Consider the following 22,337-nt stretch of genomic DNA (forward strand, 5'->3'; position numbering starts at 1 on the left):
TAATCTGGATTATATGGCAGGGCAGAAGAGGCCTAATTGTGTTTCATGCAGAAAACTATTAAAATATTGTGTATAAAGTGTATATGCAATATAAGAGAATGCCTTTTTAGACTTAGGCCCCATCTCTAATATATCTCATTATGTATATGCTTATGTAGGATGCCCAACCTGTAATATTAAAACAAACCACTTCACCTTATGCCAAGTACTCAGGCTTTCTTTTTTGATTTTTCCAGGCAGCACACACATATTCTTGCACTTTAGACCAGTGGTTCTCAGCCTGTGGGTCCCCAGATGTTTTGGCCTTCAACAGCTGGTAAACTGGCTGGGATTTCTGGGAGTTGTAGGCCAAAACACCTGGGGACCCACAGGTTGAGAACCACTGTTTTAGACCCTTCATGATTGGTTACTGTGTTACTAATAAATTTTTCCCTTTGGAATTAGACAGTTTGTGCATATGTCATGTCATCATAGCAGCTCCTTCAAATTAACAGTTAGTCAGTTTGCTTATCTGCTGTGAACCACAGTTGTGTTGTTTACTGCTACCACTCCAGTCCTCACTTCTGTGTCTTATGGGAACTGCTCATAAATCCTGGCTTTCCTCCTAGCACTTCTCTCTTGCTTATTTAATTAAAACTGCTTTGTCTGGTGAGCATACAGTTTATGCTCTACGCATTCCTTATCACTTTGGTGCTAACATGAGCAGCAAATCAAGTCATGGATTAAAAAATAATTTATGTTAAAGTTTTGTGTTTTTAATAATTTTACATTATAATTCCAATTAAGCATAGTCTGTTAACAAGTTTCCCCCCAAATGTCTTATTGGAGATCTCTGAATAATTGCATTTATAAAACATTTGAAATGTGCAAAGCATGCATAACACACATAACCTTGTCCTTTCAGCTAAGGAGTATTGCAAAGCCTTGCATGCCTATGAAGGTACCAATGAGGATGAACTTAATTTTAAGGAAGGTGATATTATCCAGATAATAAGTAAGGTAAGAGTCCATATTCTAATTGGAACACTTTGTTCCATTACAACTAATCAAATCAAAATAGAGCATTCATAAGTAAAATATGCTGATTGGTCCAGTCAAGATAGATACAGACTGCTTAAGCTAATAAGAAATGACTGTTTTTAATTCTAAATAGCACCATGTATGTCTATGGGTAAAATCATGTAGGATGTTTGATAAAAAGCATATTTGTATTGAGTTTTTCTTCCATTTCTTCTTGCTGGTCTGAATGATTCAGAAAAAAAGTAATACTTTTTGTCTAGCGCCATCTTGTGAGCAAGTGTGTGTGCATGCACACATACAACTATACACATACACAAACACAGTTGTACAAATTGTACAAGGCAAGGAAGTCCAGCATGGCCTGAAGTAGCTGAGCTTATGAAAGGAGTTTATTTTGTGCAGAGGAGCATTTGAGATGGAAATGTCTAAGTATTATGGACTAAAGATACCGTATAAAGGATTTTGTACATATTCTCATCCTTGATAAGAAATTATTTTTCAACAGAATAACCTTGAAGAGATTTTTACCTCTGTAAAATAAAAAGACCAAATACCTTATTTATTTATTTATTTACCTTATTTATATCCTGCCTTTCTCTACCCCTAGGGGGATTCAAGGCAGCTCACAACCGACACTTATACAGTGCCTTAAAACATAAAACATAAACATGAGATAAAATTGGATTAAAATTAATACAATTAAAACAATAGTGCCTTCTCATTACACAAAGCACCATAGTTTTCACAAAACTGTACATTTTATAAATGAAAATATTTCAAAATATTGATTCAAAACCTTCTGAAATGCAACAAAATTAATGAAAAATACGCAAGAGCCCAATTTTAAAAAACTTTCATAGCAGTGAAAAATCTTTTTGAATGCTTTATTTTAAATACAAGAACAAAATAACCCAAGGGTTACATACCTGTTATGAACTCAAGTTAACATGTTAATGCACTGATATGGATGAGTAAGAATGATCTGTAATACACCTAAGATTCTAAAGAATACTAATGACTATTTTGTGAACTCACTGCTACCTTAAATGCTTATGATTAAGGAACCATTCTGCACTAGATGTGGGACTCATTTTTGGTTCCCTAAAATTGATGGAGCTTTATGAGATGTGTACCATTGTCTAAAACACCTAGAAGAAACCAGTTGTTATGTTTCTAATTCAACTGTATCTATAACTAGCAGACGGGAGGGGGGTCCCATGGAATAAGGATTATTTCTTTCCATGTGCCCCAAAGCCAGTTATGAGGGGCTATGAAATCTTTCAGGGGTTGGCTTTTACACAGAGTGTTGCAGGGAAAGTGGTAAGGGGGAAGAAGGTGTATTTATTTATTTGTTTATGTTTATTTGGATTTTGACCTATAGTGTTGTGTTGCTTTATGTTGGGAGACAGAGAGAAAATTGTCTGAAATACGTGTGTATGCTGCAACTGGTTTTTATTTTTCCTTTTAAAAAGCTCTGTTTGTTCTAGAACACTGGAGATTCAGGATGGTGGAAAGGCGAGCTCAATGGCAAAGAAGGGGTTTTTCCAGACAATTTTGCCTTTCAGATTACTGAACTGGATAAAGATTTCCCTGTAAGTTCTCACTAACTATTTTGAAGACCCTATGGAAATGTTTTTTATAATCTGATAAAGAATTTGTGTCTTGCATCCTTTCTCTCTCTCTCTCTCTCTTTTTTTCTTTTCTTTTCTTTTTTTTTATCTTAGCCCTTAGGACCAAAATGGGGAACCTGTTTCAACTTGAATTCAATTTCAATTAAGTTTTCAGGAGACAAAAAGCACAGGACCCAAAATATCAGCATATTTTAACTGGATTCTCTTATTACCACCAGCCAGGAGAGACCTTTTAACCTTTTACAATTGGGGGGATTGCAGGAGAAGGAAGTTAGAAACGGTGGCATACCCACTAACATGGTGTCATGGGGAAGCGAGTTTGATTCTTTGGGATGTTCCAGTGGACCCAACTAGGGCTGCAGATTTGTTCTCTGGCCCTGAGGTTCCCTATCCCTTTCTCAGAAAATAGTTTTATATTTGTGTATGTGCACGTCCCTTGACACCCCTTCTTGATTCATGTCAACCCATGAATCGTGTTTTGTTAGGCAAGGAACACTCAGATGTGGTTTTACTGGTTTCTTCCTCTGAAACAGTGTTTCCAACACCAGGCATTTGTTGGCTGTCTCCCAGCCAAATACTCACCGGCTTATTTTCCAAGGTCAGACACAATCTGATGCCTTTTGGGTATTATTTAGGCCACTAGTTTAATATACAGCTATATATTTTAATTCAACGTGGCTGGTGAATGGCCAAGATCACCTGAGCAGACATAATCTTGCAGATACTAGAACATATCATTAACTTGACTCATGACAGCCAGTCCAGATGGAGCTATTCAGGAACAATCAAGTGGGATTGTGCGCATGGCATAGCACAACAGAATGGAGCATAAGCTCATTATTTCTTAAGCTGCTCCTCCTGACATTCCCACAGGATGCCCAGAAGAGATGTATCCTACTCTGAGAAGTAACAACATAATATAAACAGGGAACTATGGAAATAATGTGTTTAACCAAACAGCACATGAGATCTGTCAAAGCAAAACATCTAACAAGAATATCAAATACTATAGTAGATTGGCTCAGCAAGACAACCATAAACACAAATCAGAGTGGATACTGCAGAAGACAGCCTTTCAAAGAGTAACCAGGTCTTTGGAAGACCTCTGATAGATCCCTTTGCAAATCTAGAAATAGTCAGATGTATGAGACACATCAGACCAATTATAACCATGCTGAACCTGAGAACTTTTGTGACCAAAACTCATGTACTTAGCTACTGAGCTCTGGGTCTTTCATGGCAATAAGGCAGTCCTAAGACTAAATCAAGGTTTTCTCCATTTGCAGGGAATTGTTAATTATGTCATGAATCTGTTCACTGACAGGAACATGCCTCAGCTACTTTGCAATAATTCTCAAGTACACACATTCACGAACCATTATAAGATGGATGTGTTCATCTGCTAAGGCTTCATTTAGATGACAGGTCTTCCATGGTATTTTATGATAATCCCCTATGGTTAATTCTGATTAATGAATGTATTAACAAGTCTGTGATATCCTCACTATAAGAACCAATGTGTGAAGTGATTTGAGCACTGGACTATGTCTCTGGGAACCAAGGTTTTAATCCTTTTTGGCCATGAAAACTGGTTGGCAGACCCTGGGCAAGTCACACTCTCAACCTCAGAGGAAGCCTCTGAACAAATCTTGCCAAGAATACCCTGTGCTGAGTTTACCATAGGGTCACCATAAGTCAGAAACAATTTCAAAGCATGCAAATTCTTACTGAGGGTGGTTGCTACTTTCCTTGGAGAAAACAGCAAAATAGCAAATATATAGTAGAGCACTAGTGTATTGTGAAATTTAGCAACTGAGTGTGTAATCAGCATAATATTAGATTATTATTTTATTCTTTTTTTAAAAGGCACTATTTTTAATATGGTGGTTATAATTTAATAATTAACAAGTGATCATCAACCAGTCAGTGTTAAGATCAGGGTACCATCGGACCTTAGATTTACTAATGAGTTGGATCAATGGATTACAAACAACACCGAGGTACAACTAAACAAAAGAATCAGGTGGCATAAGGTCAACACTGATGGAGATAAATAAGTCCCTTAATTCCTCAGACTTTGCTCATTGGTCAGCTACAATGCAAACCCCCTCATCCGATTGGATGGCAGTTAACTCGGTGTTAGAGAATATATGCGGCCAACTAAAAAACCATTTAACTGAGAACGCTACCCCATCAATTACCAAAAGATATAGAGCAGATTGGTTCGATACTGCCAATCCATTAGGAAAAGACTTAAGAGCCTAATGAGAAAGGGGTCTCAATCTAAGCCTATACATAACAATATGTTAGAACTGAGAAGGAAATATAAGCAAACCACTAGAGCAAAAAAGAAAACCCATTCAATATCCATCTGGAATGAGCTAGAACTCCCTGCTAAAGGGAGGAACACAGTCCTCTTCTGGAATTCAGTAGCTGGAATTCTTAAAGAAAGGAAATATGCATTTGATGCCCCTATTCCTGCAGCGAATTGGGAGATCTACTTTTCACAACTGTTTGCCCCCTTCGTCCCTTCCAAAGAAATATCTTATTCCTAGTATAGACAGCCCCAAAAATCTGCCAGACTGGCCCCTGACTACTGTACAGGAAATAAAGAGTATAATTGAAAGCCTTAACAACAATAAAGCTCCTGGAGAAGACTTTTTACCACCAGAGTTATTTAAATCCAACCCTGACTGGTTGGCCCTCCTAATAGCAGGTCTATGTAATCACATAAATAACACTGCCAACATTCCTACAGGTTGGAAATTGGCAATAATTATCCCTATTTACAAAAAAGGGTGCAAAAAAGATCCAAAAAACTACAGACCTATCAGCCTAATAGATATAGTGGCCAAAATCTACTCTAAAGTACTTATTTCTAAATTAGAGCTTTGGGAATATGAAAATAAAATCCTATCAGAAGAACAAGCCGGCTTCATATCAGGAAGATCCACCATGGATAACTGTTTTATCTTAAACCACCTAATATATAAACATCTAAAAAGAAAGAGTAGACTTTATGTTGCTTTCATTGATCTAAAAGCAGCCTTTGACAGCATCAACAGAGAGCTCCTCTGGCAAAAACTAACAGTACATGGAATAGACCGTAGATTACTACTCCTGATCAAAAGTTTATACTCCAACAACCATATCCAGGTTAGGACGGGAATCAGTGGTGCCTTGACAAAGAGAATTGACTCCTGCAAAGGTGTAAGACAAGGCTATTTATTAGCTCCTTTACTTTTCAACCTTTATATCAATGACCTGCCAGACCACCTCAGCAGCTCCGAGGTCCATATGCCTATAATTGGTAACAGACACATAAATACTCTTCTATATGCGGATGACATGGTTCTGATGTCTAATACCCAAATAGGTTTACAAAGATTACTGATTTACTTAACATCTACACCCACAAAAACGAGCTGACAATAAACAAAACCAAGTCAAAAATTATGGTGTTCGGTAAGCCCATCTAGATACAAATGGGTTCTAGATGCAGAGTATATAGAACAGGTTAGCTCATTTAAATATCAAGGCTTAGTATATTCAGAGACTGGCTCTTGGCTGACACATTCTCAGTCTTGTGCGATCAAAACTAGGGCACGCTCCAACACACTGGCAAGACTGCTAACCCACAGATATCCTGGCTCTTTAACTTCAATAATCAAAGTTTATAAAGCAAAAATCCTCCCCATGATACTATATGGAGCAGAAATCTGGGGCCTAAGCAAACTACCAATACTAGAACAAACACAATCAAAAATTTTAAGACAGATACTTGGCGTTGATGCTAAGACCACCGCTGCCGCAGTTAGAGCAAAGTTAGAAATACATTCTATCGAAGGTCTCGCCAAAATCAGGGCATTTAACTACTAGTCTAAAATAAAAAATCTTTAAAACAACAGACTGTCAAAATTGTGCTTCTTAGAACAATATAATGGCTTTAACCAAGACTCCTGGGCAGAACAAACTATCAAGGTTTCTTTGCACCTGCGGATTACAAATTACTTCATCAGACCAGAATAGGGATGCCGAAAAAAGGACAGTAATCCAAAGAATCCTAGATATTGAAACCCAAAAAGACATAGCCACCTGAAGTGATTAGGATGCTTTAAGCGTAATTTCCAGAGGGCTCTGTACCTAAAAGCAGATATGCCAAGACACCTAAGAATCACTTTCACTAGGGCAAGATTCGAACAAATGGAGTCCTTGGAGAGACATGGCAGATTCAATCATATTATACAAAGTCCCAGAATACTTGTAAAGTATCTATACACACAAACGATTGTCTATGTACAAAGAAAATGTGTCCAAATGACATATATTGTTACAGTTCCCCGTACAAAGCTCAATTTGGCCGTACCCGACAAAATGAAAAGGAGCAACAGCTCTAACACACAAGTTGTTCAAGTCTGGTATTGGTTCCAATACATATAGGCTTCAGGGATACAGTCAATGAAAATATCTTCCAAACAGATGGTTGGTCGTGTTGCTGTATACTGGATTGAAGAAAATAATGATGGAGCACCACTCTCAAAAAAGTCTTCAAAAGTAAAGTCCAAATAAAGTCCCAAGTCTACAGGGGTCCCGGGTATTTTTGACCCTGTTTCAGGGAAAAACCCTTTCTTCAGGAGTTGTTAAACTCAGCAACAATGAATTTCTATCTAAAACAAAACATAGAGTAACAAGTATTTTACCAGCAGTATTAACAGAAGTAAAGGTAACCCATATAACAGTATTATACTTACATAGTGCTAAATGCTTTCACTGAGTGACTCTGCTTGTGGTGATTTCAACTGCGAGTAATTCTGGAGGTTCATTCAAAGGTATTTAAAGAGTACTTGAAGGTTTAAAGGAAACAGCTAAAATTAAGTGATTCATTACTCCAAACACATAATCCAAATTAAAAAAAGCACTGGCATCTTCTTCAAGATATTTCAGGTTGTGATAAATTACCTATTTTTGGAAACAGGCGTACTAAAAATATTAGAGAATATTTAATCTATACAGATTTAATCACTCCCATTAGTACACCGAAGAGCACCCTGAGAGGCCATTATCCTTGTGGTCACTGTAAGTGTTGTCCTCAATCTTGGAAGACTAAGGAGATATATAATCATATATAATCATCGGAACAAAGTGGGCACCACACTAAAACATTTTTCTACTTGTAATAGCAGCAATGTAATCTACCTCTTGACATGTGACTGTGATCTCTGGTATATCGGAAAAACAACAGGTCCTTGAGAATCAGAATCTCTGAAGATAAATCCAGAATCAAAAATTTATCTACAGAATCTCCTTTATATTCACACTTCACCCAATACAAACATTCATCTACCTCATTTAAATTTTGTGCTCTGGAATGCATCTCTCAAAAACCTTTCATGGACTTGGAAAAACTATTATCCCAAAGGGAAATGTACTGGATCTTTAAGTTTAAAACCTTTTCCCCTCAGGGACTTAATGAATCACTTAATTTTAGCTGTTTCCTTTAAACCTTCAAGTACTCTTTAAAAACCTTTGAATGAACCTCCAGAATTACTCGCAGTTGAAATCACCACAAGCAGAGTCACTCAGTGAAAGCATTTAGCACTATGTAAGTATAATACTGTTATATGGGTTACCTTTACTTCTGTTAATACTGCTGGTAAAATACTTGTTACTCTTTGTTTTGTTTTAGATAGAAATTCATTGTTGCTGAGTTTAACAACTCCTGAAGAAGGGGTTTTTCCTGAAACAGGGTCAAAAATACCCGGGACCCCTGTAGACTTGGGACTTTATTTGGACTTTACTTTTGAAGACTTTTTTGAGAGCGGTGCTCCATCATTATTTTCTTTAATCCAGTATACAGCAACACGACCAACCATCTGTTTGGAAGATATTTTCATTGACTGTATCCCTGAAGCCTATATGTATTGGAACCAATACCAGACTTGAACAACTTGTGTGTTAGAGCTGTTGCTCCTTTTCATTTTGTCGGGTACGGCCAAATTGAGCTTTGTACGGGGAACTGTAATAATATATGTCATTTGGACACATTTTCTTTGTACATAGACAATCGTTTGTGTGTATAGATTCAATCATATCCCATATGAAGAAAGATTATGTATTTATGGCAGCCCTGAAGTCGAAAATTTGAACCACATTTTGCATAACTGTCACCTATATGAAAAAAAGGAAATAATACTTATGGCCTTTTATTAGTAATAAAACAAGCTGGGTTATTGAGGCCAAAACTTCATTTTTGTTGGCCGGTTATAACCCCACTCTGACAACAAAAGTGCCCCTGTATTTGTTTAAAGCTGCTAAAAGGAGATCAGAGTACATAGATCAGATTGGGGTGCAGTGTATGGGAGACGATGATAGTTGATGCATAGATCTTTAGCTAAACTACATTGGCACCAAGCAGGCAGACACCTGAATATCTGTATTTTATTTTAAGTGGACTAGATGTATGTTGTATGTTGTTTTTGTATTGTCTGTCCTTGATAAGGCCAACTGGCTAATCAATAAACTGTTGTTGAGAGAGTAATAATTAACAAGGCAATGAACCTATTAATCAGCATACCAATTGCCCAGTACAGTAGTTACCTGTACAAGAGTACCAGATACAAGGAAGGATTTTGATGGTAAGGGAGTGAAGTGGAACCATGGGGCCAACCTGGATTGCAGGCATTAATATTACTCAAAGGAGGGAGCAAAAGCCTCTCTTATGGGGAGGAAGAAATTGGTAAGTGAGAGATAATGGTATTAGGAGGAAAAGAAATAGAGGATGGATTGCCCAAACTGCTTTCTTCTTCTCTTTCTATCTCCGATTTGCTATGGTAGCTGATGATGGCATCTGCTAGGGTACATCCAGAAGCCTGGATGTTTGTATGTATTTAGAAACTCATATGCGCAGAGATCTACTCATTATTCTAGCATAGATCACCTCCAAATATAGAAACAGAGCTGTTGGATACATCTGTGGATGAGTGTCTTAATTCAGTGTAACATTCTGAAATTCTAAGAAATAATCAAACTTTCTTAGTTACTAACATTTTACTCTCATTGCAGAAGCCAAAGAAACCACCACCTCCTACAAAATGTCCAGGTAATTAAACTGGATTTTATGAGATAGCAAAAGAGGAAAACATGGCTTGAACCTTGTTTAATTTGTATATGTGAAGAACACTTCGACCCATGTTGCTCATGGAGATACACACATGACCTTTTTTAACATCTTGCCCTTCAGTTTAATAGAAAATGCACTGTTAAGTGCATTTAGAGATAAAATGTTTAGGTGGTTGAGATCTGTGAGTACCACCCCAGATTAGCTTGGGTTTGGCATACTTGAGTCAGGCTACAGCCAAGATAATTCATTTTTTGGAATAATTATCCAAAGAATGTCCCTATTTGGGCAATTAATCAATTCCTGGTATCTTTATAAACGCTGTATGAGGGTCAGTTCTGGTGGGCATATATGATATATTTAACAGTAAACAATTATTATTGTTTCTTAATACAGTAGTGCAGTGTAATTTCTATGTTCATGATTGGCCTTCAGGTTCAAAACCAGAGCTTCCATCTGGAGAGAAAAAGTTACCTCTTCTTAAGAATGAAGAAAAAGGTAAGAGCAGTTGATGAATGTTATCAAGCAGTAGTACTGATGTGTTGTCTTGTTTTGTTTTGTTTTTTTAATGGAGGACAATTTAAAAACTTACTTGCAGGAAATGGCTGTCAGTCCTTTCTGGAATAGATTATTATTTCTAAATACCTTAGGCTTGTCAAAGAAAAAGAAGATATAACCTAGTTACGAAAGTTTCTCATTCAGCCCACATGGAAGAACAGTTTTTCATTTCAAAGTTTACTGTATCTCTGTTCTGATTAGAACTTTGTCAAACTTCTGATTAATGTTTTTGACCCCCTTGAGACATGTAGCCAACGAAAGATGGCAATTTACCACAAAGGGACTGCTATTCCACTGGCATCTTATTCTTGAAATTATGACCATGATCACTTATACAGTACTTATCATTAGGATTTGGGAAGACTTTCCATTATTTATCTGTCTATCTAAAGTAAATGTTTATTTATATGTATGTTTGATTCACAAAGGCTCCTAGATGGTTTGATGGATCTGGACCAAACTTTGCATATGTACCCATCATGATTCAAACACAATGGAGTTTGGGAGTAAGGCTGATAGAGGATGATGGGTGTTATAGTATACCCACATCTGGAGAGCCACATGAATCCTACCAACAATGGATCTGGACCAAACTTCTCACATATACCCATCACAACCAACCTTAAATAGTGGTGGGGTTTGGGATTGACTCTGGATGATGGCAGTTGCAGTTCACCCACATGTAGAGACCACCGTGAGCCCCAGTGATGAGGGAACTAGAGCAGTCTTGGCACACATACCCATCATGACCAACTTAAAATACTAGCAGGGTTTTGGGAGGAGGAAGGTTGATAGATGATGATGGGAATTGTAGTTCACCCACATCTGGAGAGGAGAGCTTTGTATTACAAAATAACTACTGGATAGATGAGCAAGTACAACAAATGAGGACTCTGAATATTAAATCGCCAATCTTACTACACCCAAGCAATATATTTTCGAAGAAAGAATAAAAATCGGAAGTGACCTAAAAGAATCCATAGAGAGGAGAGGAGGCTTATCTCAGAATAGTGAAAAATGATGGAGAAAAGTCTAATGTGTTTCATCCTGTGGGTATTTTAGTGCCTTCTTAAGTATAGTAGAGTTCCGGTTATCCGACATAAAGGGGCGGGCCCAATGTTGGATAACCGAAACTGTTGGATAATAGGGAGGCCCTAAGGCTCCAAGCTCACGGCTTGGCCAGGAGGGAAGGGACTTTTGCACACCATGCATGGAGGAAACCCTCCAGGGGGTGCAGAGGGGGAGGCCAAATTCGAGAGACGCTTTTGAGCAACTTTTGAAACTGAGGTTGTGGACAGGTGCCTCGAGGGAGGCAGGCTCTGAAGGAAGTTTTAATGGAGGTTTTATTCTCCCCGCACCTCACTTGCTCGGAGGTGGGAGCTCGGAGGCTCCCACCAGTTGCTCTGGGGCGGTGAATGGCGGGGCAGGCTCCATGCAGAAGAGAGCGCGGAGCTGCGAGGAGGCACGGGAAGCCGCGCTCATGGCTGCCTCTGCTGCTGCGTCTGCCTCCCCCTCCGCCGCCGCCTCCTCCTTCGCATCTTCCTGGGGCAGCCCAAGGAAGGGAGTGCTGCTGAGCTGGAGGGAGCTCGAAAGAGGGAGGAAAACTTTTCTCTCCCTCTTCCTCGGGCTGCCCCAGGAGGATGCGAAGGAGGAGACGGCGGTAGAGGGGGAGGCAGATGCAGCGGCAGGAGGCTTCTGCGCCTCCTCGCAGCTCCACACTCTTTTCCGCAAGGAGCCCGCGCTGCTGTCCACTGCCTCGGAGCACCTGGTGGTAGCCTCTGAGCTCCTCAAAGGTGAGCAAGCGAGGCGCGGGGAGAATAAAGCTTCCATTAAAAGTTCCTTCGGAGCCTGCCTCCCTCGAGGCAACTTCCCATGGCCTCAGTTTCAAAAGTTGCTCAAAGGCGTCCCTCGAGTTTGGCCTCCCCCTCTGCATCCCCTGGAGGGGCTCCTCCATGCATGGTGTGCAAAAGTCCCTTCCCTCCTTGCCAAGCCCCGGCGGCACATCGAATAATACAGTGTGTCGGATAAGCGGAAGTCGGATAACCGGAACTCTACTGTATCTATGAATATTTAAGGCCTGTAGGTATTTTAATGCTATTTTTGTATTTTGAGTGCCTTCAGGTAATTTCCAACTTATGACAGGTCTAAGGCAAACATATTATGTAGTTTACTTGACAAGTTGTGTTCAGAATGAATTTTTCTTTTCATTCAAAATAAAAATAAATAAGAAGCAATAACAATACAAAAAATACAGAATTTTGATTATGTTATATATGATGCTAAAACAATTCAGCTAACTAAATAGCTAATGCAACAAACTATAACATGAAATTGGAAACAAATCCACACATCTATGTTGATATACACACACAAACTACACTGACAGGCAATGAAGCAGTTCGATGAACCTCTCATTCACAATCTGATGGTTTTCATCCCTTATTATTCTGCTCTCTTTAAATAACACTTTTTAACAGCACTTCTTCTTTTAATAACATTCTTCTAATTCATAAACCTTACAAGCGAAATTTGCCCCCGTCATTGTTTTGAAAAGTGATTATCAAGTTCCATCTTTCTTGAAGTTTAATCAAAAATTTTCCTTAATCAGCATAGCCAGTTTGTTCATTCCAGCTAGTTTGTAGGTTTCATTGCCTTCTTCTAAGGCTGAGAGAGAGTGACTTGTCCAAGGTCACCTAATAGGTTTCTATGTCTTAGAAATTGAGTCTTGGTCTGCTGGAGTCTAACACTCAGTCAAGCAATGCTGCCTCTGTTCAAAGAGTGTAGAAGACAATGAATACATTCAGACAGATATCACAAAGTGTAAAGTCATATTCATATGTGGACATTGCATTTATCCTCTACATGCACTTGTCGTGGTAAGGAAAACAAAAATTCTTTCTCTCTATAAAAAGTTATTTTAGTGTAAAAGTATGAAATGAATCCCTTCCATGGCTCGCGTTGAACACCTTGTTTTAATAATATTACTATGATAATCCTAATGATTTGCTTGTATTCTTTTTTTTATGAATGATGACATGGAATCAAATGTAGACTTCCCTAGGTCTCTGAAGATCAATTTCAGTCCCCGTAGCAAGAATTTATTATGACAATCCTATGAATAATAGTTCTCTAAGATCCTCAGTCATTATCCAGCCCTTGCAAACTCAGGACTGTGGCTTCCTTTATTGGATCTTTCCCTTTTCTGGTGCTTTTAACTTTTTTCCAGGATTACTATCTTTTCATATTAATCCTGTGCATAATTTCTGACATACGCAATGAATATGTCTCAAGTGTTACTTTTCAAAAATCATGTTGCATGAAGCCAGTTGTGATACTTTTAAAAAACAGCTTGATTTGAGATTGATCATAATGGAGCTACCTAATAGTGCTTACAAATGTTTCTCATATTTTATTTCCCAGATGAAAAAGCTGCTTTGGATCAGAAAGGATCTAAACCAGTAGCTCCTCAAGTACCTCCCAAAAAGCCTATCCCTCCAAACAAAGTCAATAACATCTTAAGACCTGGGATTCTGCATCCAAAATTGCCAGAGAAACCAGTTTCACAGCCGCCAGTGTCAAAGTACGTGTATCTGTGGGTTAGACAATTGGATTATTAGATTTTATTTGGAATTTTACAGTAACAGAATTCTGCTGTGTTTCTACGTAAGACTTTTCATATGCAAACAGGTTTTAAATTATGGTGACTTCCAACTAAAAGTCAGTTGAGGATGTTGCGATTGCTTCACAAATAAATATACTAGCTAGTAGAGTTGTGAACAAGAGGCAATTGCCCCTTTCTTCTTGAGCTCCCAGAGCAGCAGGAAATTCATATGAAGTGAAATCTGTTTTCTGAGGTTTACCAGCTGCTACTAGTGGTAAGGAGAATGAGATGAATGGAAGTTGCTTGTGGTAGGGTGCAGAAAGATGAGAGGTGTGTGTGTGGTTTCCTTATTTCCTAGCTAAAACCAAGTTGTGGCCATGTGTTAAAAAAAACAAAACGTGTGTATTGCTGAGTCCTCTAATATTTCACTAGGATAAAACTTGAATTGAACCTGACCTGTCTGATTTCAAAATTTTGAATAGATGCTGCAGACTTTCATATTTTCTTTCAAGATTGGGTTCCCTGCTGTGCTTTCTGCAGTTACAATCAGTTTATCCTACTGTTATGATTGTTCCATCAAATTTTGGGTTGAAATCATACCTTGAAGCTGCTTGCAGACTATGTTCTGGAGGCAGTATTAACCATCATTTGTTGTTTGTTTGCTTTATGGAAAGCTATGATTAAGGCAAACTAAATAATAGAGGTTGGGACCAGGGAAACCATTTAGATTCCTGGGCTGGTCCATGACATCTGAGGTATCTTCTTGTTTTGTGAAAGCTTGTACATAGAGCATTTATAGAGACATTTTTCTTTGCTGATTGGATACCTTTATATATTCAGTAACAAATACATTACAGATGTTTCTTTCTTTTCCCCCTCAAATATAGAACAAATGGAGACATTGTTTCCTGGCGACCAAAATCTGAAATTGAACCTACAACAAAACTTAAAGATTCTGAGCAGTTACCATTGAGACCTAAATCAGTAGAGGTGGACTCAGTTGCAATAAAGAATATGAAAGAAACAGGTATTTTAAATGTATATAATTTGGGAAATCCACTCTTATCATATTATAATAAAGAAGAAAGACTTCGTTGGTATGTTCATAACTATTTCTATTGCATAAACTTCCCTGAGATTGAGTCCATTCTTCTTTTTTTAAAACTACAAGCATCTAACAGGGCTTCCATTGTGGACGTATTGGAATATAAATCTTTGGTTAATCCTCAGGGATATTGGGAATCCATGTGGTTTTGGGAATTGTTTCAACATATGAAATTACAGAATTTGGAAATTCCACAATAATGTGTACCACTGAAAAAAACATTCTTGTTTAAAGTTGGTAGCTGGGAACAGGCAAATGGCAAAATATTGGGAAAAATGAAGAAACTTTAGCCATGATAAATAGTTACTTTTAAAGAGAAGTTTGTCCTGTCAATAGTTGTACAAGTGTTCGAGAAAGTAAACCAATGGCCTAAATCCAGTGGCTAACTCCAACTAAATAAATTCATTGAAGTCGCAGTTATCTAAGTGTTGAAGAAGAATTCTGCAGTTGGTTCAGTGACTACATTGTAGTTGGAACTAACCATTGGACACACACAGTTGTTTGGCAGCAGTTTGTTTACAGTTTCTTAAACTTTGCAGAATTTCTGGGACTTGTGAATTGTGAAATGTATGAATTCATGAACTTGACTCTTGCAAGAATTGCCTCATTATGGTATTCCTCAGCCTACAAGTGGGATAAATGATGAGATGCTATGTAGTTCAACTGAGGCCTTTACATCAACATTTAATGGTTCACATCAGTATATTGCAACTCAGCCCCTTCTTCCTTGCAATCACCTTTTGGCTTTCCCCAGTCTCCAAAGTCTGTCATATTCCTTCCTCCTAAAAATATATGCCTTCTCTGCAACCCTAGCAACTCTTATGTATTTACCAACCTCTCATTTTCAACCAGTTGCCTAATACTTTCTTTCCTGCTCATCTTCTGTCATTCTGATTCTCAACCATTTTTCTAAGCCAGTTTCCAAAGCATCAGCATCCAAAAGAATCTACTGTTTTTAAAAACACATCTTTTTCTCAATTTTAAAAAATAAGTATTCACTATATAGGACTTAGATTGCAATATTTTGTGTAGGCACACTACACAACCCGTTCAGACACAAACAAGCATTCCCACTCTGTTAGAAAAGAAAAATTGTATCAAAACCACAGTATCCAAGAAGTGAGAAAGCAGTGTGTCAATGGGAAGAATAAATTTTCTAAAAGTGTTATTTTACTTTCAGAAGTTTAATAATTTTCCATACATCTAGAATAGAAAGGAATGTTTCAGTGCTCTCAGTTGTCCCTTTATCATAAACATATATTTTAAAGAACCGGCTGAGAAGAAAAATGTTTTGAGAAGTATAGCAGCTAAATAAAGTAATACATGGATTGGAACAGAGGGCCTGTGTCAAGCAGGTCGAGCACAAAACATCAACTGTGCACTGCTGAGTGTTCAGGGGAAGTTGCTGCTGCTACTGGTGGATATGGGAAAGAGTTTGGCAGCCAGGTAGAGGTTTTTGGTGGTGCACAAAGATATCTGTCTGTATGCGCCATCTAAAAAGAGACATAAGTACATGTATGTCACCAACGTGGTGCCAACCTGAGACTAGTGTGAATAGATATATTTGGTCTTGTTTAAATTAGCAAAACAGAGGATGAAAATAACAAACTGATGCATTCTGGATCCTTACTTCTTTGATACATGGGATTTTGAAATACCCCATTCATACATTCTTTAAGAAAATTGAATTCAGTAGTTTATTTAATGACACAGTGCCAGTTGGAAGCTCAGGGTTCCATCCCAAACAAAGTGATAATCCAACTGTATATAGAATTCCTAGGAAAATTTACAGTGGCAGCAACTGAGTGCCAGAAGGGTATGATATAATATACTAATAAGGAGAAAACACTGTTTCCAAACTGTTTATATTACATTTGTTGTCTTTATTTATTTATTGAAATATTTATATTGTCTCTTTTATACAAAGATCTCAGGGCAGCTAACAATTAAAATCAGCTTAAAACAACAAACAATAGTTTGTTTTGGCAGGCTTTTGATCTCCGCTATTGCTGTTTTTAAATTGCTTAGATTTTAGCTATTTTTGTAAGCCACTCCGAGCCCTGGGGGAGTGTTTTTAAGATGTTTTTTAAAGATATTTTAAAGATGTTTTTAAATTGTTAGATTTTAGCCTTTCTTGTAAGCCGCCCCGAGCCCTAGGGGAGTGGCGGCATATAAGTTTAAATAAATAAATGTTAATGATTAAAATATATTAAACAGCTTCTTTGTTTAACAGCAGACAATTTAAAACTAGTTAAAACAATACTGAATAACGCTAACAAAATTTGAAAAAAAATATGTTCCTTGTTTGAAAGTGTTATTTCCTGTTTGATGATGCGGTACTTACTTTGAAAGTAGTTGTTAAACTCCAAAAACTCTTGTTTTTGTGGCTGCCACAAACTATGTTGAATTGGTTGAGACTCAATAAAATATTCATCGAGCTGCAAAATGTTCCACAAAAACAAAGTTTTTGCAGTTTTATAAATCTTTTCCATGTTTTTATGATAGAACCAACTGGGAAATGACATTTATAACCTAGGAACAATAATTGTGTTACATAGTGTAATTTTAGCTATAAATTGTGCTACAAAACAATTTGGCCCAAAGGCTTTAATGAAAAGCCAGGTTTTAACTTGGCTCTGAAATTATTCTAATGTTGGTGCCAGTTGAGCATCCAGAAGGAGGGAATTCCATATTTGGGGTTCCACTGCGGATAAGCCCCTACTACTATTATTATTATTTATTTGTTATGTGCCTCTCCTCACAGCTTGAGGCACAATTGTAAAATTGTAAAAATTATAAAATTTCCTAAAACGCAATAAAACATGTTTAGCTGTTGAATCTCCTCTGGCAGGTCATTCCACAGATGAGTAGGGTGGCGTGGCAATGAAAAGGGCCTCTGGGTGACGGTTGCCAGTCAGGTTCTGACTGGTTGGAGTAAATGCCCCTCTAGAGGACCTCTGTGTTTACATGGGAGATGGTGATCCTGTGGTCACTGCTTTTTAAATTATGGGTCCCAGCTCCAAATGGGGTCTATTTAGCGCACAAAAAAATTAGCAACAGTAAAAAGTTACAGTGTACATTGCAGAAATTGCTTCAGCTATATTTCATAAAAAGGAAATTAGCCTGGTCAGCAAGTCTTGTAAATGCTGATTAATTATCAGTAAAGGTTTGATTTGTACACCTTTTTATATACTATGTGAGCCCTGGTGGCGAAGTGCATTAAAGCACTGAGCGGGAAACCAAAAGGTCCCAGGTTCAAACCCCGGGAGCGGCGTGAGCGGCCGCTGTTAGCTCCAGCTCCTGCCAACCTAGCAGTTCGAAAACATGCCAATGTGAGTAGATCAATAGGTACTGCTCCGGCAGGAAGGTAACGGCGCTCCATGCAGTCATGCCGGCCACATGACCTTGGAGGTGTCTATGGACAACGCCGGCTCTCCGGCTTAGAAATGAAGATGAGCACCAACCCCCAGAGTCAGACATGACTGGACTTAATGTCAGGGGAAACCTTTACCTTTTTATATACTATGTACCTGCAGTCACAAAAAATTCTGGGATGTAAAATGGTCACAAGTGGGAAAAGTTTAAGAAGCCCTGTTGTAGGTAACCTGAATCCAAACCTACAGGGCTTTAAAGATTATAACTATCACTTTGTACTTTACCCTCACCCTTATCTCCCACAATGTATTTCCCCTACTGCCATGACACCAGTGAGGGCCTCTCCAGTAGATCTCAATTATTTGTTAGTCATATATGAAGAGAGCTTCTCCCTGAGATATTGAGGTTCCAAGCGATAGGGTTTAAATGTTTTTTGTCACACTTTGAATTCAGAACAGAAACATATTGAGAGCCAGTGCAAATTCTTCAGATGGGTATTATATGATACCTGGATGGATATCATATTACTGTAATGCCCATTTGCACTTGCTTCAGTTTCCAAGTTGTCTTTGAGAGTGGCTGCACAAAAATGCACTGTAGTCTAGTTGAGAAGTTCTTATCTTATTTTGGTGTTCTATGTGTTGTGATATTAGCAGAATATATCAAGATGTTTTGGAACATAGCTCAGCGTTTTGTTGAACGTGAATTTGCTGGGATTGTCAATATTTTCTGCATCAGAGCAAACTATTTTCTTCAACATGGTTCTACATCATTTAGGCCTTATGGTCAGTTACTTACCTTCCTTCTTACCTTCCTGTCTAAACTGTAATCAGGACTTTTCTTTAAGAAGCCAGGCTTTACCAAGCCAGCATCCACCTGTCACTGTGTCATAAAATTGTGGGATTCAGTCTACTGTTAGATTCAGTTCATGAAACTTTGAATGCGATTTCCTGCTTCTTGGCAGGAGGTTGGACTGGATGGCCCATGAAGTCTCTTTCAACTCTATTCTATGATTCTAAACCTAAAGAGTTTTTTTAATCCCCTTCATGGCTCTGTGTAATTGAATCTATTATGCTGGATGTTTTATACTAATCTAACATTGCCTCAACTTAAAAGTGTTTTCAGCTGTGTGTTTTAAAGCTATGCTATACTAAAAATGGGGCCCCTGGTGGCACAGTGTGTTAAAGCGCTGAACTGCTGAACTTGCGGACCAAAAGGTCCCAGGTTCAAATCTCGGGAGCGGAATGAGCGCCCACTGTTAGCCCCAGCTCCTGTCAACCTAGCAGTTCGAAAACATGCAAATGTGAGTAGATCAATAGGTACCGCTTTGGCAGGAAGGTAACAGCGCTCCATGCAGTCATGCTGGCCACATGATCTGGAGATGTCTATGGACAACGCTGGCTCTTCGGCTTAGAAATGGAGATGAGCACCAACCCCCAGAGTCGGTCACAACTGGACTTAACATCAGGGGAAACCTTTACCTTTAACTTTATACTAAAATTATGACTATCTAAGAGAGGAATGGTACAATTCAACTTGTGCTCGCTGGTCTCTTTTGTGTTGTCTTCAGTGTTAGTCTTCAGCAAAAAATGCAAAAGCAATTTGTCCTCTTATGCCTCACATTGTTTTCTCCATCACAATTTGATTTTGATATCTCTTGCTGTTAAGTCTAGTGCATCATGCTGCTAAGCTGTAATTGGCTAGTTTAATTTTCTACACTAGCCAAAGCTAAAAGGAAAACAAATGAAAGCTTGCTTTGATAAAATTTCTAGAAAGGTGAATCCATGTTGGTCTTTCCGCAAGGGTAGAAACACTTCTTTCTATCACTATAGGATGTTGAAACCACCTCAAAAGGGAGGAGAGATCTGAAATACACCTCCCCCACATGCTTTCTGGTATTATGTGGCCCTCCAGATGTTGCTGAACTCCAATCTCCCATCAAGCCAAACATGATAATGGCTGGTGGTCAAAAATGATAAGAACCTAGCAACATCTGGAAGGCCAGAAAGTCCTGGCTTCGTGTTTGCAATTAGCTTCTGTTATGGTTGCTGTTTGCTATGAGGAATCCTGCTTCATGGCCATGTCATCAAAGGAAGAGAGTTAAATACTACATTGCTAAATTTAAACTTTTCGGACAGCAAATATTTCCCATTCCTTTTTTAAAAACCTACATTCCTTTTAATTCCCCAGAGTTTTGTTCTGTTACAGAAGCCATAGAGGACTTGGCAGACAAGTTAGCTTTTACTTTCCCAAAAAGAGGACAGAACAATGTTCTGTCTCCCTATGTTTCATCCATAGACAAAAGCATACCAGGATAAATGTTGCTCCAGCAAGACATTTTCATTATGTTTTTGGATATCTTGCTTACACAAAACAACAGTTCCAGGTTTTGGGCTCTGAATGTTTCGATGTCATGTTCAAACAATGTCCTTGATTTTGATGCAAAAACATTCATGTAGAATAATAATAATAATAATAATAATAATAATAATAATAATAATAAACTTTATTTTTATATCCCGCCCCATCTCCCTAAAGGGATTCGGGGCAGCTCACAACAGGGACAAGCCCAAAACAACGACACAACATATTTGACAAAAACTTAAAACATTTCAACGATACACAAAATAAAATAATGGACAATACATTAAAATCCAAGCAGATAAAATCAGAATAATTAAAAGCAAACCAACGGAGACAGGTTTCATAAAGTGCTGTATCATGGAAATGAGTAACAGTGATAAAGTGCCATACGCTTTTAAAACATAAAGAAGTATTCTGATGACAGCTCTTTGGGCCTATTCATTTAAACGTAAGAGTTCCAGAGCCGGGGGGCCACTGCCGAGAAGGCCCTCTCCCTCGTCCCCTCCAGCCGCATTTGAGACAAAGGCGGGAGCGAAAAGAGCGCCTCCCCGGATGATCTTAGGGTTCGCGTTGGTTCGTAGGAGAGGAGGCGATCACGGAGATATATTTTTATATAATTCATCCTAATAAGGTGCACATTAGATACGCATAAATATGGTATTTCTGTATGATGTTTGAGGAAAATAGCTAATCCTCAGGTCAGAGGATGACCATAAGGCCCTAGATCAAACTATACTAGACTATCAGTCAATTCAAGTAGCCAGAACTCTCAGTCAACAACAAAAAATAATTGAATAATGCACTCGGAAAGTGTTTTTATGATATAGTAAAACTATCTCATTAAGTTACTTTTGTTTGTATTTGTTTTTAATGACTGCATTTCAATGTTAATATCAAGTCAATACAGGGCTTATAGTATGGTATAGTATGGGGTATATATAGTATTAGGCCTATTTTTGATGGGAACTCTCAAGCAACAGGGAACTACATTTATCTAGCAATCTAGCAATCCCAAGGGTGCTGGTTAATTATTACCCCTTCTACACTGCCATATAAAATCCAGATTATCTGTCTTGAAATGAATTGTATGGCAGTGTAGACTCATATAATTCAGTTCAAATCAGATAATGTAGAATCATAGAATAGTAGAGTTGGAAGAGATCTCATGGGCCATCCAGTCCAACCCCCTGCCAAGAAGCAGGAAATCACATTCAAAGCACCCCCGACAGATGGCCATCCAGCCTCTGTTTAAACGCCTCCAAAGAAGGAGCCTCCACCACAGTCCAGGGGAGAGAGTTCCATTGCCAAACAGCCCTCACAGTGAGGAAGTTCTTCCTGATGTTCAGGTGGAATCTCCTTTCCTGTAGTTTGAAGCCATTGTTCCACATCCTTGTCTGCAGGACAGCAGAAAACAAGCTTACTCCCTCCTCCCTATGACTTCCTCTCACATACTTGTACATGGCTAAACATGCCCAGTTCTTTAAACCGCTCCTCATAGGGCTTGTTCTCCAGACCTTTGATCATTTTAGTTGTTTTCTTCTGGACGCTTTCCAGATTGTCAACATC

The 22,337-nt window shown here is 38.4% G+C and overlaps 1 protein-coding gene across 4 annotated transcripts in view; it reads left to right on the forward strand.

Annotated features, from left to right (window-relative positions):
• The window catches only part of cd2ap (CD2 associated protein), a 98,692-nt gene that overhangs the window by 47,311 nt on the left and 29,044 nt on the right, over positions 1-22,337 (forward strand). For all 4 annotated transcript variants that reach the window (XM_062957197.1, XM_062957213.1, XM_062957201.1 and 1 more), the window contains 6 exons: positions 905-999; positions 2,508-2,612; positions 9,714-9,750; positions 10,204-10,266; positions 13,747-13,906; positions 14,815-14,954. In XM_062957197.1, the coding sequence (XP_062813267.1) occupies positions 905-999; positions 2,508-2,612; positions 9,714-9,750; positions 10,204-10,266; positions 13,747-13,906; positions 14,815-14,954 (600 nt within the window). The remainder of the gene's footprint in view (positions 1-904; positions 1,000-2,507; positions 2,613-9,713; positions 9,751-10,203; positions 10,267-13,746; positions 13,907-14,814; positions 14,955-22,337) is intronic.

The sequence above is a fragment of the Anolis carolinensis genome, chromosome 1, assembly GCF_035594765.1.
Source record: "Anolis carolinensis isolate JA03-04 chromosome 1, rAnoCar3.1.pri, whole genome shotgun sequence".
NCBI lineage: Eukaryota > Metazoa > Chordata > Lepidosauria > Squamata > Dactyloidae > Anolis > Anolis carolinensis.